The sequence below is a fragment of the Hypomesus nipponensis genome, chromosome 4, assembly GCF_054491055.1.
Source record: "Hypomesus nipponensis isolate SF chromosome 4, ASM5449105v1, whole genome shotgun sequence".
NCBI lineage: Eukaryota > Metazoa > Chordata > Actinopteri > Osmeriformes > Osmeridae > Hypomesus > Hypomesus nipponensis.
The window spans coordinates 8,508,940-8,527,900 of NC_140364.1; the positions used below are offsets into that span (position 1 = coordinate 8,508,940).

Consider the following 18,961-nt stretch of genomic DNA (forward strand, 5'->3'; position numbering starts at 1 on the left):
ATACAGAAACTGTATTTTCACACAGCTATTCTACAGATATAGGAACTCAAGGATGGGAGGTGGGCGGGACGGGCTTCAAGCATGGGGGTACCAGGCCAATCAGAGAGCCACACAAGGGGGCAGGAGTGAGGGAGTAACCAATAGCAACAACAGGAACAAGAGGAGGGATGCAGAGTGAGGAGAGGATTGTTCCTGGAGAGAGGGGTGGTGAGACAGAGAGAGAGAGAGGAGAGGGGGATGGAGAGTGCAGTTTTCATGTCGTCATGGGTGAATGAGTGCATGACTGTGCAACACAATGTCATGTGTGTCTGCGTTTTTGTGTTTTTCTTTCTGTCATCCAAGTCAATATATATATATCAATATTTATCTTGTTTATCCTAATCATCGGTTCCAGTTGTGCTTCAAGCTTCATATATTTGATCGACACAAATCTCTCCATCCAAGTCTGTCAATCTGCCGGAATGTCAGTTTAGTCTGCCTGTCATAAGATTGGTCAGTTCTGTCTGTAGTCCCATCGGTCCTGTGTGTGTGTCTGTAGTCCTGTTGGTCCTGTCTGTCTGTGTGTGTGTGTGTGTGTGTGTGTGTGTGTCGGTGGTGTGTGTGTGGCTGGGTCAGCTGGGTCTCACAGGAGTGGTCCAACAGAGGACGGGTCTCACAGGGCACTGGGATTTCTGAAGTTGTGACCGGCGAAGCGAGCCTGATCGCCCAACTCCTCCTCAATTCTGGAGACAACAAAGAGAGAGAGAGAGAGAGACAGAGAGAGAGATAGAGAGAGAGAGAGAGAGAGAGAAAGAGAGAGAGAGAGAGAGAGCAAGTATGAAACAGATTGTCAGAGGTTAGAATGACAGAGAAGACCCATGCTATCTGTGAGGCATACATAAACTGGTACAATGATGGGAACATAGTCATGACATTATCACAGTAGTCAAGTGTCTTTATTGGCTATTCATGGCTAAAGCTGCTGTGATTGGGTTAGCTGCCCTCCCACCCCCCCCACCCGCACCGTCCCTTGTCCCCTAAGAGGCCAATGGGATTATCTGCTGAGCTGATCCCAAGTGCTCACCGCGATGTGACTGGCTTGCACACATGGGGTGACATTGGCGTGTGGTTTACTATGTGTGACACGACAGTATCTGTGTGTGTGTGTGTGTCCTTGGTGCAGAATGAGTGAGCCTATTCTATTCTCTGATTTTTACATTGTAACATCATTCATTTACATTTCTCAGTAGTCCAAGATATAAAGAGAAATCCCAATTTGACATGTAAGCACTAACTTCATCCAAGGGACCATAAATATTTGATTAGGAGTGAAAGTGATGACAGACAATGAGGGAACAAGATGGGGAATGATAAAATGGAGGGGGAGAGACAGAAGGAAGAACACTGACCTCATGAGTTGGTTGTACTTGGCCAGTCTCTCAGATCTACAGGGGGCACCAGTCTTAATCTGAGAGAGAGAGAGAGAGAGAGAGAGAGAGAGAGAGAGAGAGAGAGAGAGAGAGAGAGAGAGAGAGAGAGAGAGAGAGAGAGAGAGAGAGAGAGAGAGAGAGAGAGAGAGAGAGAGAGAGAGAGAGAGAGAGAGAGAGAGAGAGAGAGAGAGAGAGAGAGAGAGAGAGAGAGAGAGAGAGAGAGAGAGATGAAGCAGGTAGATTTAAATCATATTTCAAATTGTTTAAAAGTATGTGTGTGTGTCCATTCTGTGCTAATGGTTGTGTTGTACCTGCCCAGTGCAGAGGCCCACCACCAAGTCAGCAATGAAGGTGTCCTCGGTCTCTCCTGAACGATGGCTGACCATAACCCCCCAGCCATTAGCTTGGGCCAGTTTACACCTAGGGGAGGGAAGGGGAGGAAGCCAGGGAGGAAGCCAGGGAGGAAAGGAAAGAGGATGGACAAGGGGAGATAGATAGAAGAGAGAGATAGAAGTTGATGGACCATTGGGGAGAGGGGACCAAAGGGGGGGGGGGGGATAGTAAAGTGTATTCAGCAGCATGAGGCACTGCTACACAGAGTTGACAGTTACAATGATTTACTGCCCCGGTAGATTGATGGCTGGATTAAGTACCTGCGGTCACTTGAGTGGTGCCCTGTGACTGGGGTTTGTATGTCTGATTGATGGCACCATTAGTAGGAGTGATGGATAAATGGAATAATGTCACAAATGTATGACTCAGTATGCACAGTGACAGCTGCCAACCAGCTATGTATACTCAAGCAGTTGTGCAGTGGGTCCTGTTGAAGGTCAAAGGTTAAACTCACGCCTGTATGGACTCGGTGACTGAGCCTATCTGGTTGACCTTGAGGAGGAGGCAGTTGCACGCTCTTTCCTCCGCAGCCTTCTCAATTCGCCTTGGATTGGTCACTGTCAGGTCGTCCCCGACGACCTGGATGCCCACAGATGCCGTGAGACGGGACCATGCCTCCCAATCGTCCTGGTCAAACGGGTCCTCAATGGAGACCACTGGAGTGGGGGGGGGAGGGGGACAGGATGGGAGAGGAGAGCAGGGAGAGGGGAAGAATTGTTAGCTCACTTGAGTAGTCAGTGTCAACCAGTTAATGAATTCTCAATCTGTTCACCTGAGTAGTCGACCAGTCAACTCACCTGGGTAGTTGTTGACGAAGCTCTGGTAGATGTCCGACAGCTCCTCTCCAGTGATGTGCCTGTCGGAGTCGGGGGCGGACTTGAAGTCCAGGTCGTACTTTCCGTCGCGGTAGAACTCGGAGGCCGCCACGTCCATTCCGATCACCACCTTGTCTGTGAAGCCCGCCTTCTCTATGGCCGTCTTCAGCAGTTCCAGAGCTGAGATGGAAAGGTGTGTGTGGGGGGGGGGGGGGGGGGGGAGGGGGGGGTGGAGAGAGACAAGGAGGTGGGGGTTATTTCTACAAGAAGAAGATGAGAAGACTCAGATCCAGCAGGGGTTTTGGATCTCCACATCACGGTTCCTGGTGTAGGTTCTGGACCCTCTTAGACCCTCGTGCCCCTTCCCTCTCTTACCCTCACTGTTCTCCAGGATGTTGGGGGCGAATCCCCCCTCGTCACCCACGTTGGTGGCGTCCTGGCCGTACTTCTCCTGGATGACTCCCCTCAGCGTGTGGTACAGCTCTGACCCCACCCTCAGGGCCTCGCGGAAAGACTCCGCCCCAACAGGAAGGACCATAAACTCCTGCATGGCCAGCTTGTTGCCGGCATGGGAGCCGCCGTTAATGACATTGAAGGCCTTGGAGGGAATGATGGAGGGAAACGGAGGGTGAGATGGAGGGAGGTAAAGAGGAGAAGAGGGAGAGTGGCAGAGAATTATGGGGAAGATGAAGGGAGGAGGAAGAGACGGAGAAAGAAGACATGGGAGATGGACATAGCGAAGAAGAGAGAAAGAAGAGAGAGTGAAGGGAGGGAGGTGCAGACAAGGGCGGGAACATGAATAATCGTTGACGAATAACCCTGTTGTAGCATTTCAAAACCTGCGTCTCTCTCCTAGTAGCAGAAGAAGAGTCAGTCTTACTGGTACTGGGAGCACCAGCTCTGTGTTTCCGGCCAGGTCAGCTATATGACGGTACAGGGGGACTGCTTTCTCTGCAGCACCAGCCTTGCAGATGGCCAGAGATACCCCCAGGATTGCATTGGCCCCGAACTGGGCTGTGAAGGAGAGGACAGGGTATAACATTGTGTGTGTGTGTATGGGTGTGTGTGTGTGTGTGTGTGTATGTGTGTGTGTGTGTGTGTGTGTGTGTGTGTATGGGTGTGTGGGTGTGTGTGTGTGTGTGTGTGTGTGTGTATGGGTGTGTGTGTGTGTATAGGTGTGTGTGTGTGTGTGTGTGGGTGTGTGTGTGTGTGTGGGTGTGTGTGTGTGGGTGTGTGAGGAGTATGAGTGACTCACACTTGTTCTCTGTGCCGTCCATTTCGATCATTGTGTTGTCCAACTGCTCCTGCTCCACCACACTGATGCCCTGCGACACAAACACACACAAACACACACAAACACACACTCTATCAGATATAACAGTTACATATAGTTTAATAATACTGAAGCAATTACACCATGTCCATTGCTTGCAGTAGTCAAAATCATGATTAAGCACATTAAAAGCGTCTGTGATTTCTATCATATAAACACCAAGCAGTAAACCTCTGTGTGGTAGTGTCTTAGAGCATTTTTTTACCGCCTGGCTGCATCCCAAGATTAATTCTCACACACACATCTGCCCCCATAAATCTATCTTTCTTCTGTTCTTCTTTCATGTTATTCTCTCTCTCTCTCTCTCTCTCTCTCTCTCTCTCTCTCTCTCTCTCTCTCTCTCTCTCTCTCTCTCTCTCTATCTCTCTCTCTCTCTCTCTCTCTCTCTCTCTCTGTGTCTTTCTTTCCAGTTCCCTCTGCAGTGCAGCAGCACACACACACACACACACACAAACATTTGGACTATAAATATTTCCTTTGTTCTTAGCTCCACACCTTATGGGGCAGAACCATCTTCTTCCAATTAACTCAAAACAACCCCCAAATTGTGATCCCTCCTCCCCGTCCATCTCCACACATCCATTGATCTACTGTTATCGGGGTGGGACTTCCCATTGTCTCACCTTTCAGCTCAACCATCCGGATGATATAGATATCTGTAGATCAATATGCACTCACAAACCAAAACACTGTCTCACATGCATAGGGCAACACACACACACACACTGAACTTACCGAAGCGATGAGGGCAGGTCCCAGAGTGTCATTTATGTGGCCGACGGCCTTGAGGACTCCTGGAGGATGGGGAGATGGATGGGAGGGGGTCGTCGATGAGAGGATGAAAATGGGTGTAGGGGGGGGGAAGTATGAAGAGAGCATCTAATGAGTACTGTAATTATGTTAATAACAACACACATGCACACACACACAAAATACCTTTGCCCTTGTAGCGACTCTGGTCTCCATCCCTCAGCTCCAGAGCCTCATATATGCCGGTAGAGGCTCCACTAGGAACTGCAGCCCTGAACAGCCCTGAGGTAGACAGGGGAGGGGGAGACAGGGCAAGGAAGAGAAGGGGGAGAGGAAAGAGACATGTGGAAGAGGAGGGAGGGAGGGAGGGAGGGAGGGAGGGAGGGAGGGAGGGAGGGAGGGAGGGAGGGAGGGAGGGAGGGAGGGAGGGAGGGAGGGAGGGAGGGAGGGAGGGAGGGAGGGAGGGAGGGAGGGAGGGAGGGAGGGAGGGAGGGAGGGAGGGAGGGAGGGAAAAGAAAGAGAGAAAAACATGTTGAGAGATATATAAGGGAGGACAGACGTGAATGTAAAAAAGCAGTAGAGAGAAGGAAGGAAAACCACCCGGGTGACTGAATGAGCATAATTCCGCAAATCACATAATTCTTTACAAACATAGGTACAGCTCGATGTAGCTGACAGGCTCTTGATTGTTATTGATTATTTTAAAACCTTTTTTCTTTTTTGATTTTGAGAGCTCTGGGATCAAAGAATCAAGGGTTTTACACAAAATATGTTGTTGTTTGAGGGGTTTAACTGTGGGCCTACTAAGGTCACATGAAGGTCATTGTTGTCTGTGTATACTGCATATGCAACCTTTAAGTGGTGTTATATTCACTTCAATTTCATTACAGAGAGATCAAAACATATGTTAAAAGTGTGATTAAAAGAGACCCGTTGTTTTTGATCTGTGAACGTTTCAGAGTGCGTGTGTGCGCATGTCTGTGTGTTTGTGCATGTGTGTGTGTGTGTGCACGTGTGTGTGTGTTGAGGGGAATCTATTTAGACAGGCATGCTGCAGGTCACCTTTCTCTGTTCGCAGGTCCACTTCCACTGTGGGGTTTCCCCGAGAGTCCAGGATCTCCCTGGCAACAATGCTCACAATCGACATCCTGGGGGAGGGAGAGATGGAAAGCGACAGATAGAAAGGCAGAGAAAGAGGGAGAGATAGACAGAGAGATCAGAATCAGCACGTCTTTTGATAACGTCTTTTTATGTTTGTACATAAAGAGTTGAGGTCCGTGTCAGAAAACGCTTTGTCCAGGTTGCAGTTGACACACGTACACCTGATCGGTCCGGCCTGGTGTCCGCTTTTGAGGAAGACCCATCACGTCTTTCTCTAGACTGTCTGTCCACCTGGGCTCAGGCTAACCCTTCCAGCACATCCGGCCGACCTCATCACAACACATTACAGCCACTGTTCTATGACCTTTTTCAAGCGGTTGCTGGGGTCACGAGGTGTGGGGACACGCAGCCTCCATCAACACCATCGGTCGACATTGTCCAAACTGTCAGAGCCCAGTCCATCTGGTCAAGACCCAACTCCCAATTCCCTTGAGCCTAAATCAAGGTTTTCCTATCCCATATTTAATACCAATCCAGTTGATAAAGCCTCACTTTCAGTCTCATCCCTGAGTGACAGGAGGAAGAACCCCGTTTTACATCTGCAGTGCCCTCCTCCATTCTCTTCACCTCAAACGCTTGTCATTTACAGCAGATCCTCAGATACATATCTCTCAACATGGGGACAGATGTAGCTACTTCTGTGGTCCCTGTATCTAAAGAGGACTTGTTTGCTCTGATGTCTGGTAGCATTTATAAAAGGCAGCCACGCGTTTAATAGGATCTCCCCCACACAGACGCTCACACGCGCAGCGAGCATCAGAACGTGCTTTGAGGACACCCGTGTTGCCGCCACACCTTTGGTAGACTGCAGCTCTCAGCACAAATAAGGAGCAAGCGTAAGAGGAGAGGAGGGAGAGAGAGGGAACGAGGGAGGACGAGGGGTGGGGGTTGCAGAGCGAGCCATGATGGGGAGAAAAAAATAGATAAATAATTAAATTTTCTCTTTTGGCTGTGGAAAGGAGGAGGATGAAAGACGGAGGGAGAAGAGGAGAAAAATTGGATTGTTGGAGTGGAAAGGAGAGCAGGCACCCTTGGAGAGAAGAAGGAAGAGGGCACATTTTAGCAGGACTGGCACAGACTGCACACATGTTGACACACACACACACACACACTCACACACACACACACACACACACTCACACACACACACACACACTCACACACACTCACACACACACAAGAAGAAGTGTCACAGGCACAGACAGGCACATACACATGAAAACAGACAGATGAAAACACATTTGTGACACACACACTTTCACACACTCCTTGCTAGCACAAACACCGTCCACCCACTTACTCAAACACACAGCTCACAAATACTGCTACAAATTAATGCACCCAAGTCCTTTTCTCTCCTCACTCTCTTTCTTTCTGTTTCATCTTTATCTCTCTCTCCTTTTCTCTCGCTCAAAAGCACATCCTCCATCACCATTATAATTATCCCCTCACACATCCATGCTCTTTCTGCTGTCTGCATTGGATGCCTATACTGTACATACATTACAGGAACATAGCCATGCGTTAAGTAATATCCCCACAAGCGCACTCTTACACATATACACACACACAGCTGAGGCAGCATCCAAATACTCACACTCTGCACAATACTGGATAGTATACTGATACACTATATCCAGACTGTCACACATACACACACACACACACGCACATTTACAGTGTATCAGTGGACATGCATTGAGTAGGAAGCCTAAAAGCTCTGACACACCAATGTAACACATTACACATGTGCCATAGCATTGTCATTACACCTTCCTACACACACAAACACACACACACACACACACAATCTGTAGCAGCAACATCTCCCCCACCCACACACACCAACCCCTGAGCTTCCCTGTCCAAATCAATACAAGAGGTTTTGGACAAACCAGACATGAGAGAAAATCGACTCACTTGTATGAATGAGAAAAGAGTGGGATGAGCGAAAGAGAGGAAGATGAGAGGAGAGAGGATGTTCATCCTTACCTGCTGTCTGTGTGTTTCTACTACAGGGCAAGCGAGAAAATGCTGGCGGTGGAGAGAGCGAGACGGGAGGGAGATAAACTGAGAGGAGGGGGGGAAGCCGAGGGAGAGAGAGACGGAGAGCAGAGAGGAGGAAAACAGAGGGAGGGGGTAAAACGTGTGACAGAAGGGGGAGGGGATGGAGACATGACTCACAGGAAGATGTTGAGAGAGGAAGGGAGAAAAGGAGGGATGGGAGGAGAAAAAGGAGGTTGGGGACTGATTAATTAGGAGGAACTATGGATGGAGGAGAAATGTTGGGGAGAAAACGATAGGGTGCTGCATCTAAGCTGCACATTAGGGGTAAAAATAGACAGAGGAAGAAAAAGAGTCTGTCTGTTCCATTCCTCCTTCTCATTCTCCCCTTCTTCCTTCTCTCTCTCTTTCTCTCTCTCGCTCTATCTCGCTCTATCTGTTTCTCTCTCGTGGTGCCATAGATGTAGAGTCATGCATGTGTAGGGCAAGCCTGCGTGTACAGTTACATAATTATGCTACAGAACACTAGTACAGCAGCAGGAAAGCAGTCTGTACAAAGAAGAACCACATAGATACAGCACATTACCACGCACACACACACATCCATGTTGCCCAAACACAAATAATGCACTTGGAATCCATTTACTGGAAGTCTTACATTTCTCTGTGGAATCTCCGTCACCACGTTCACCAACATCGACTTCAAATCTGTGTCCAGACCAAATATAAATATGACTGCAGTCTGTTTTATTGTGTTTCTATTAATGAATCGTTGTGCACTTTCGGTTCCTACGAAACAACATCAAATGTTGAAGCTTGCTGGGGGCAAAGTGTTAAAGGCCCATATCGACATACAAACAAATGGACAGGATAGGTTATGTGAGAGTGTGAGTGTATTTGTGTGTGTGTGTGTGTGGTTAAACAAGGCATGCCTAGATAAAAAAAAACTTTTAGAGATAATCTATGATTAAAACAGTGTATTTTAATGGGAGTATGTCTGAAATACGAACAACACCACGTCCTTGACATTCATTTTATAGTTTGCCATGTATGCATGTAATGGGTAAAGAGAGGAACAAAGAGGGAGAGTGGGGAAAATAGCGAGAAAGAGAGGGTTTTGGTTCACAATTAGCTCATTTTCTGGTCGGTCACATCTGAAGGTCACTTGACCTTTTTGTCAACAAGCTCTTCTCCAATACTTCTCCCAATCTGGGCAGTTCCAACCAATCAGACCGACAGCCTTGACTGCCTAACAGCAATGATAACAGCAATGACATTTGACTGCTCTCGGCCTCCGTCCAACTACTATTTTGAACATGCAAGATTGACAAGTGGCCCTCCTTCTAGTTTAGAGACTGGTTTCCCAGTCTCTGTTCTAGCCTGCACAGCTGCTCCTATCTTCCCCTCTTGGCATGGATGTGCGTGTGTGTGTGTGCGTGTGTGTGTGTGTTTGTGTGTTTGTGTTTGTGTGTGTGTGTGTGTGTGTGTGTGTGTGTGTGTGTGTGTGTGTGTGTGTGTGTGTGTGTGTGTGTGTGCTTGTGTAGGCCATTGAACAGAGAGCCACTGTGACAGCTATAAAGTCTGGCCTCCCCTCTTAGGGGTTGGATTTCAGAGAAAAAGACACATGGAGAGAAATGGGGAGAGAGAGAAAGGGAAAAGGAGAAAACTAAAGTGGGGAGACAAGGATGCAACAAACAGGGTGATATTTACAGCAGCAGGAACTTGGCATCCCATCCTGCAGGGACGACTGTTGGCATGTTCATCTTTGTAATTATCCCAGCTAAAATATACAATTTCGTTAAAATAACACACATTTCATGTGTTGTCGTTCATAACATTCCAAAGGCTTCGAACCAAAGAAAAACATTGAGTGGAAGTCATTTGTAATTGCAGACCTAGTGTTTGACATACGTTTGCTTTCCACACCCACATATCCCAGACAAACAAAGATTACTCTGATTGTGACATTAATTATATGATTGGCTTGCAAAATGCAAACTGGTTTTTGAGGTTGGTACCAGGAAAGATTTTGCACTCTGAGTACTCCAGTGCCATCTTGTGGCCATGTTAATTATCCCTCAGTCGTGGCCATTTAAACTCAAAATCTTCCTGTAAAACAAGCACTGTGTAATCTACACTGTGGTTCCTATGGAAATCAGGGGCCACTGAGAAAGAACATAACATAACCATCCTCTAGGACTTATCTGGCCCTTGCAGGAAGACAGTGCCACTGTGCCAGCTGTGATTCAGACCTAGTAGACACTGTTCAGGAAGATCATTTCCTCTCACTGCACTCACAATACAAGCCTGGTGAATGTCCCAAATGTCTCTTGAAAAATGTATCCTGCACTGCTTAGGCTTCATTGTTTTACTCTACAAACCAGGCTTAGACTTTCTCTGAACAAACCCCTTCATGCTAAAACAGATTATTCCCTCAAACTCCTCTTCTGTGGGATACAGGTAGTAATTGTGCTAATTCTCTTGCGATCAGTGTGGCTCATTACAGCCACCACCTGTCTCAATGTCAAGACCCGCAACTTTCCAATACTATGGTAGTTGTCTGGAGCAATGAATGACTAGGTATACACTTCGTCCGTTTTACAAAACGTTTATTTTTATTTTTATTATTTTTACAAACATAACCAAAGACGTTGATTATAAATGTAAGATTTGAGCTAGGGTTCCGTGTTTTAATTTGTGTCTAAATGTTTCCGTCCTATGGGTCCATTGGGCTGAAATCCGTGGCACGCCTCTTTTATGTGATTTGATTTCCAGTCAGAAAACCCCGGACGTATAGGCTACGCCCGTGGTAGACTGTGACAAGGTAAGAAAAAACTTATGTCTGTCTGGGATTTGCCAAATAAGTAGTGAAATCTAAACATTAAAAGAGTATGTTCCATTTGTTACAATAAATTACAAATTATTTGTAGTATATTGATACGATTTTCTTTTTACAAAGAATCTGTTCACTAAACTGTCAACAACTGGCTATCTCAGCTAGCTCTAGCCCTCGCTAACTGTCTTGACAGGCAGCTATCTCGTTAGCATAGCTAGTAGCGACACAATCTGGTATAATAGCTGGATTTTTCGTTTGTTTTTTCGCTAATTGGATGGCCAAGCTGTTCGTGGGGTTTAGATATCAAAATTGACAACGCCTGTTATCTAAATTATAATAAAAGTTGTTTTGATGTCATGTTATTGGGGACAATACATATAGAGGAAATGTCATAGAGGCCTTCTTATTAGCCGCTAGATTAGAGAGCTAGCAGTTAGCTAGCCAGTAGCCAGCTGTGCTCTATACTTACTGGTAGTAAAACGTACGCTAGCGAGCTAAGATCAAGTATTTTCAGCATTCCAGCAGTTGGAGCGATGTATGCCAATTTTGTTAATCTCATAACCAACAAATATAAATTATCAAGGTTTCACTGTGACTGTCGCCTTTAATTCTACCGAGCCTGCAGATGCACTTTGATAGCTGGCCACCAATGCCTTGTTCACCAGTTCGCATTTTTACGCGGAAGTGGCTTGACAGTTTCCTTGCAAACTTCTCACAACTCCTATAGACCGACATGAACGCAGAACTTAAATTCAAATAATTTGAATACTATTTTAAAACAATATTTTTTGGGTTTTTGGACAAACCGTTGAAGTTGCAGGCCTTGTATATTCCTAAACAGACAAGGTATTTGTGTTAGCTAATCATATCAGGCACAGTCATACAGATGACTTTGTCCAAAGACCATTCATATCGTGGTCCTTCTATTTACCAATATAACAGGTATGCGTGTTGCTCATCGTTTCGCTGGTCACAGTGTTCTTCTGTCTTGTAGACACTGCCTTACACTCACCCCTTGTTTGGACTGTCTAACAGCCCATTGTCCACTCCTCACAGGCACACAACACACACACAGACGCCACACACAAACGTCAGCTATGAAGACGCATGGCATTCTCACTTCATGTGATTCACAGACCTGCCAGTGGGTCAACGGCCAGTTGCGGGTCAAACACTGGGGATTGCTGTCGTTTGCACCCCTTTCTCTCTATCCTAACTCTCCCAAGCACTTACGCAAGCACTCTGTCAACCAGGCTTTCTCTGAGGCCATTCTACCATGTATAGCCCCACATGAAGCCACATAAGTGACTTATTTCTACATGAAGCATCATACAGGTATAAACACAGCTATCTACAATCACTAATCTTACTTCCCTCCCCTCTCTGCCTCTGTTCTCCTCCAGATGCAGACCATCAAGTGTGTGGTGGTGGGTGACGGTGCCGTGGGGAAGACCTGCCTGTTGATCTCTTACACAACCAACAAGTTCCCTTCCGAATATGTCCCCACGGTGGGTGGCATGCTGGGCACGGGGGTGCAAGTGTGTGTGGGGGAGGTGGAAGAGGGGGGCCCCTGTGTGTGGGGGTGGGTGTGGGAGGGTATAGTCTAACGTTTCCATTTTGTATGCCAATTGTTCCCTTTTTTTGTGTGTGGTATAAGCTATAACAACCAACCAGTTACCCCATCATACCGGTCATCCGTCCAACAGGCCTGGATGCAGCCTGTAGCATATTGTTCAGTCCTTTCTTTTCCGTGTCTTATGTACATTGGTGTTCATGCCAGGCAGGAGTTATGAACCTACATTTGTATATCTGTCCAAACACATCATCATCATTAGCTAACACCTGAAGTGTATGTGCATGCCCCTGCCTCGCCTTTCTCTCATGCCCCAACGTGTCTCCATGTCTATGTCTGAACTTGAACTGCCCCTACTCCCACCCTTCTTGTCCTTTTAGCCAATCAGGAACCCATTCTTCCTTGGTAGAAAAAGTGATCCTCTAGCATTAGTTGTGTTACAGAGTACTAGGGCCGTGTCCCAGTAGTCTAGTGTCTTCTTTCCTTCAGACTCTCTCCTCCTATTCTTCCATTCATTTCTGTTCTGTTCTGACAACGCAGCTTATTAGAAGGAGGGAAGTAGCCTGTCCAGTCATGTTATATAGGACTGAGAAATGGAAGAGAGCAAGGAGACCACTTCGGACAATTGAGATTCTGCCCAAATTGGTTATATTTTATGGGGGCTTCAGAATCATAGAGGACAGGAAAGGAAGGGAGTGGTCGGGGGGCAGTGAGCAAGGGAGGAAGGAAGGAAGGTAGAGGAGTGTGTGTCCACTGTCCAGGGAGGGAGGGGGACTGACTGACTGACATGGTATGACCCTGGAATGCTGTCGGCAATCTTCCTCTCTGGATAAACACGGTCCCACACACAAACACACAGCCTCACAGGAAGGGGCCGGAAAGGCAGTAGTTTCTGGGCAGTGATGGACCTGAGTCAAACGCATTAGTTAGCTGGAAACGCAGCCAGCCTGGTTGAGAGTCAACAATAAACTCATAGGTTAAAACCCTGTCATACATTTAGCATATTAAGTGTGTCGAGTTCAGGTCTGTGAATAACCAATAAGGGCGGCCTAGTTTGATGACCTAAATCAAGATGTTTTACCTCAACCTGTATCATATCGTCACTAACAGTTCTGTCAGGAATATTATACAATATGGAGGAAGAAAACAGCAGTGACATTCAACATTCTGAATAAATTGTATAGCTATGACATCAGCAGGTAATACAGCTGAGTCAAGTGGGGGGTGGGGCAGCTAGTCTTTAATGCTGTGTTGGAGATTCTGTCAGCAGCTAGGCTCATTTGTCAAAGCGGCCCCCTGTGGCTTCCTGCCTCCCCTTGCTGCCTGTATCCTGCACCCCCAGCCCTGACTCCAGGCTGCCAGGACCTGTGTCGGTGTGGATGGAGAGAACAGGGAAACAGCCCTTGAGCACCTACGGGAATCGGAGAGCTTGGAATGAAGTGGAACTGGTCGTGTCAACACATGGCCACAGGAGTTGCTTAAAACACTCATACTCATATAAACACTCATTAAGTTAGTCTCTCTCTCTCTCTCTCTCTCTCTCTCTCTCTCTCTCTCTCTCCCCCCCTCCCAGGTGTTTGATAACTATGCAGTGACAGTGATGATTGGAGGAGAGCCCTACACCCTGGGTCTGTTTGACACAGCAGGTAAAGATAGCTACCGTTCTGCACTAGTGTCTGCCCATTGAGCCTAACTGTCCTGAAAGATGCCAAAACCAGTATAATAAACAATATTGTTGAAGGCTCATTAATGTTTACTGCCTCCCTCAGGTCAGGAGGACTATGACAGGCTGCGTCCTCTCAGCTACCCACAGACCGATGTGTTCCTGGTGTGCTTTTCCGTCGTGTCACCCTCATCGTTCGAGAATGTCCGCGAGAAGGTGCTTGTGTCCGCCCATGTCTGTGGAGCGTGTTCAGTCTCTGATGTGTGTGTTGCACATCGCTAACCAATCTTCTTTTCCTGGTCCTCCTGTTCCTCCACCTGCTCCCCGCACTTCCTCTTGCTCCCCTTACTGCCGGTGCAGTGGGTCCCGGAGATCTCTCATCACTGTCCCCGCACCCCCTTCCTGCTGGTGGGCACCCAGATGGACCTGAGGGACGACAGCAACACGGTGGAGAAGCTGGCCAAGAACAAGCAGAGGCCCCTGGCCCCTGAGAGTGGGGACAAGCTGGCTCGGGACCTGCGTGCCGTCAAATATGTGGAGTGCTCCGCCCTCACCCAGGTAAAGGGGAAAAGGAGAAGAGGGGGGGGGGGCGGGTATATGCAAGCTGTCATCAGTTGTCTTACAGATTTGAGGAAAATGGCACAAGATTATTAATGAAATAAGAATATACCTTCTTTGTATCTCCCCCATCCTTTTTCAGAGAGGTCTGAAGAACGTGTTTGACGAGGCTATCCTGGCGGCCCTCGAGCCTCCTGAGACTAAGCCCAAGAAGCGCTGCATGCTGTTATAGAGCCCAGGAGAGAGGCGAGGGCAGGCCACGTGGGCATGGGGACAGACCGAGAGATCTGGGAAGAGGGAGGGAGGGAGGGTGGGAGCAAAAGAGGACGAGCGAGACACTCGTTTAAATAGTGCCTTCAGTGGATGACAGGGGGGATATGTGGTTTTAGGTGTGAGGGGTTGACAACGAGCAATGTCTAGATACAGACAGACCTGGTGTGTGCTCCCTGCATCGCTGGCTTCAGTAACACAGCTGATCAAATCTCTGTACCAGTACCTAGAAGAAGAGACTTTAGCAATAGTAACGAGATGTCCATATTCTCTGTTGCCTTAAAAGTTACACACACACAAAGTTTCGAGAGATTGAGGGAGGAATAGTGCATTGTAGCGTGCTTATTTTCTGTTTGATAAATCCTTAACTGACTGGAGAGAAAAAGTGCTTCAACCAACACAGTCTAAACGCACACACACACACCCACCCTCTCACACTTTCAGACTAGTGCTATTTCTGCTGCATATCTGTCTTAGTTGACACCACCAACATTGCAGCCTCCAGTACCTGCTTCTGAGAGGCAATCTTATATTTCTGCTGAGATCAACAACTCTTCTTCTCCTGTCTGCCTTTGCCTTTACTCCACTGGAACCTCAAGTGCTTTTAACTTCCTCTTGGTTGACTGCTGCCCCCTTCAGACGTTAACATGAACTGAGTTTTCCACTTTTGGCCTTTTCTTTTGGAGATTGTAGTGTATTAATGATTATATTATGAGTATTATATTTTTCCTTACTCTTTGTTTTGGAGGGGATGTTGCAGTGGTAAGCTGTTTTGGCATTTGAGGTTTTTCTTTTCTTTTTTTTTTTATATATTTTTTTATTATTATTTGATGGATGTGTGCCAATGGTTTTAGTGTCGTTTGGTCTGGTTTCATTTGACATAACAAATCATGAAATGCCTCGTAATACCTACTACCGTGCTGGTAGTGATCAGTAGTAATAACAGCAAAAGCAATAACGGTTGACAAATAACAAACATAGCTCTGTCGAAACTGCCTCATACGATTGTTGTTGAATCAGGGGTGATTTGAAATAATAAAAAAAAGTACTTGAACCTCTTTAAATTGTTTTGAATTTGAAGTCTGTGAAAGTAACATGCATGATTTATTTCATTATATAGTAGCATGTATAATATATTGTAGTCTTGGGGCAAGGAAGGCCACTGTCATACCAGCTCCTCACTATAGGCTACTGGAAACCCCTATGTGGCCAAAATGAAACCCAGCAGTTTTGTTTCCAGTGACATTCAAAACTTAATCTATAGGGTTAGCAGATTAGATACATTTTTTTGTTGCAAAGAATTGCATGTTGCAATATGAGTCATTTCGAATAAGTTGCCAAACATTGGAAACGGCTTTGATTTGAGTGGCTATGACAGTCGAAACCATGGAGGTGATGAAGGAAGCTGACCTGAGCGCTAAGCCCACGTGAGACATGGAGGAGGCTCTCTTAGTGCTGGGGCAGCAGCATGGCATAGAGCTGGAGGTTGGTATGGATCATGACATCGGCCCTATTCCACCATCACTCATTGACAAATCTTTTTTTTTTTTTTTTTTTTTTTATTGAACACATTTTGTTTGTTCACACCATAAGTGAGGACACTGACACAGTCATCCTGTTTGTGTACTGTGGACTGACCAATGGGCTTGGAAGGCTGACGTTCAATCAGCAGTGCAAATGGAGAAAGGATGGCCCCATCCAGGACATCAGAGCCACCATCAGAGTGTTGGGTGACTAATATCAGGGTCTTCTTCTACCCCAGTGGAAAACGCATCTGCGATGAAAGTACTCCAATGAAGTACCATACCCGGTCTCCGTGCAGTTCTTGGGGAACCTGATGCCACTCAAGTCAATGAATAACTCACTACCAGATCTGCAGATGGAGGAAAATCCACCTGAACTTAAGAGCTTTCTCCAATTGATATGCATGACACACATGGCAGCAGCCGAAAAACTGCACTGTCGTGCTGCATGTCTCAGTTGCACTGACTATTACACGTGAAGCAGGTGAGGTCTGCTGCTGCAAACCCATTGACAATACATGAAGAGGAGGAGGCTGAGGAGAGGCGATGAAGAGGGTGACGGCCATTGAGTGTGAAGTCGTGGTTGTTGTTCTCAATTAACATCATGCTGTTTCCTATATTCAGTGTTTTCTTAGCTAAATATCCTAAATTATGGAAATGATAAGATGTTTGTTACCATCTGCATGTTTTACCTTGCAAATGAAAAAAACATTTTAGTAATGAATTTGCTAATAAGGACAAGAAAAATAGACTAGACATTTTTTATTATATTTTATACACACAATGCTGTACATAACCATTAGAATACATTTCCTTATGAAGTCTGTGATCATTTTAAAATGTCTTCTTTTTCTTAACAATGAGCTAATTCTGTAAAAAAAAACAACATGCAATTCTTATTAAGCAACCAATTTGAAACTCATCCCTTGGGCCAGATGACATTTCAATAATAAAAGCTCATAAGGAACACCATTACTTGGTTCAAGACATTTCCAGTAGACTACTAGGGGGCAGTGTTTCATATGTTTTGAAAGGGCCCATGCAAATGGCACACATTCAGCTCCAAGGCCCATTTTGATTGGCAATCTAAAATGGATCTTGTCCCAACCCAGCATGACATGTCCTAAACCAACTGGCTTCCCTCCACAGTGTGTGTGGCTCTCAGCTGACTTGTGGAATGGACCTAACCATGAAGGCTGTGACCCTGGGCCTCTGTCAAGACCCCCTAGAAGGTGGCCAAGCTCAAAGGAGTTTTTTTTTTTTTTTTTACAATTTAACAAGGATTGTTTCCACCATTGACATAATCTAACACTGATTAATTGTTTTCCTAATGGACTGATAAGTGTGACCTTGTTGCTCATGCAGTCTACACGGTAGACACTGTCTGCCACATTTGCCACATTTTTTAGAATGGCCATTCTCATTGACGGTCTTTGGCACTGCTCCATTCACTGAAGTGCAGCAGAATAAAATGGCGGGGAAAAGCACAGGATGATTAGATTTATATGCTTCATTTAAACATTTATGTACCAGGGCTTGACAACACAATGTTTTAGCACTTGAATAATATGTTTCATGCACTTGTGTGAGGCAGAGGATGGAGCCAACTCAAATGTTGTTGATACTGAGGAGACTGTCAACAGCTAAACAGAGCATGAGAAAGGTGTTTGAGAGGGGTAGAGAAAAAGTAGAATCCATGGAAATATAAGCTGCCGGTCATCCATCTTGTGTACATGCGTGTGTAGGTGGGCGTGTGTTGTAATCTAGTCAGTCACACGTCCTGTCTGTCCTAGTGTGCCTGAGTCAGTTTGTGGTGGTGGTATGTGAATATTATGGGATGCCCATTTGACCTCATTATAAGTGCGTTGCTATTGGCAACCATGGGTTGGGAGGGGGAGGGGGGAGGAGAAGAGGGGCATTATGGGATAGAAACCTGACCTCTCTTTTTTTTCCCTCTCTCTTGCTGTCTCAGAGGACACACGGTTTGCCTAAACAAAGATACATAAGGAGACATGGTGGGAAGAGATTGCCAAAGCCCACACTGGCAGAGCCATCACCATACCTGTTTACAGAGCTGGTATAAATAGTTACATCCACTCACATTCAATACATATAGAGACCACTACACTTACACAATGGACAATAGCATGCTGTATATATATACATACATTTCAGCCTATAGGATGTACTCATTGTGTATGTGTGTGTGTGTGTGTGTGTGTGTGTGTGTGTGTGTGTGTGTGTGTGTATGTGTGTGTGTGCGTTCGAATAGCATGAATGTCTCAGGCCACTGGAGTCGAAAAATCTGTCCGTCTCACTTCCTTGTTCCCCGAAATGGCTGGTTTCCATGCATACGGTGACGACAAGGCAGCCTATGGTCTTATTATGGGATGCTCTTTGTTTTGTCACAACGTGTCCTGGTATGGGATGGGTGGGTGGGGGAGGGGGGTGAAAAGAGTATGTGTGAGTGTTAAGGAGGGGGGGGGGGTGGAAAGGGTGTGTGTGCATTGGGGGGGAGTGTTGGGGGGAGGGGCAGAGAAAGAGTGCACGTGCATGCATACGTGCATGCGTGTGTTAAGATGGGTGGGAGGGGGGGGGGGGGGTGGTAATGTTGACGTGTGCGTGTTGTAAGCTAAGCACCATGAGTACAACTGGTAGGTGAGAATAACCTCT

The 18,961-nt window shown here is 46.5% G+C and overlaps 2 protein-coding genes across 2 annotated transcripts; one reads left to right on the forward strand and one right to left on the reverse strand.

Annotated features, from left to right (window-relative positions):
* Positions 1-39: 39 nt before the first annotated feature.
* LOC146295341 (gamma-enolase) lies at positions 40-7,924 on the reverse strand. The gene is made up of 12 exons (XM_084695426.1): positions 7,854-7,924; positions 5,763-5,848; positions 4,887-4,982; positions 4,686-4,744; positions 3,873-3,942; positions 3,498-3,631; positions 2,993-3,215; positions 2,600-2,797; positions 2,257-2,458; positions 1,721-1,829; positions 1,389-1,447; positions 40-722 (listed from the first exon to the last, which is right to left on the reverse strand). Exons 2-12 carry the CDS (start codon positions 5,845-5,847, stop codon positions 653-655), a joined length of 1,305 nt encoding a protein of 434 aa, XP_084551552.1. The 5' UTR covers position 5,848; positions 7,854-7,924; the 3' UTR covers positions 40-652.
* Positions 7,925-10,633: 2,709 nt separating this feature from the next.
* LOC146295342 (cell division control protein 42 homolog) lies at positions 10,634-15,829 on the forward strand. The gene is made up of 6 exons (XM_084696181.1): positions 10,634-10,689; positions 12,105-12,209; positions 13,848-13,920; positions 14,044-14,153; positions 14,298-14,495; positions 14,638-15,829. Exons 2-6 carry the CDS (start codon positions 12,105-12,107, stop codon positions 14,725-14,727), a joined length of 576 nt encoding a protein of 191 aa, XP_084552307.1. The 5' UTR covers positions 10,634-10,689; the 3' UTR covers positions 14,728-15,829.
* Positions 15,830-18,961: the final 3,132 nt, after the last annotated feature.

Bases quoted from the DNA above. Each gene is read 5' to 3' on its own strand.
- LOC146295341 (XM_084695426.1), bottom strand. From the start codon at position 5,847: ATGTCGATTGTGAGCATTGTTGCCAGGGAGATCCTGGACTCTCGGGGA. The intron at 3,632-3,872 runs GTGAGTCACTCA...TCTCCTTCACAG, and splicing joins GGACGGCACAGAGAACAAGT to CCCAGTTCGGGGCCAATGCA. The intron at 1,448-1,720 runs GTACAACACAAC...TCTCTCTCTCAG, and splicing joins TGGGCCTCTGCACTGGGCAG to ATTAAGACTGGTGCCCCCTG.
- LOC146295342 (XM_084696181.1), top strand. From the start codon at position 12,105: ATGCAGACCATCAAGTGTGTGGTGGTGGGTGACGGTGCCGTGGGGAAG. The intron at 12,210-13,847 runs GTGGGTGGCATG...CCCCCCTCCCAG, and splicing joins CTTCCGAATATGTCCCCACG to GTGTTTGATAACTATGCAGT. The intron at 14,496-14,637 runs GTAAAGGGGAAA...ATCCTTTTTCAG, and splicing joins AGTGCTCCGCCCTCACCCAG to AGAGGTCTGAAGAACGTGTT.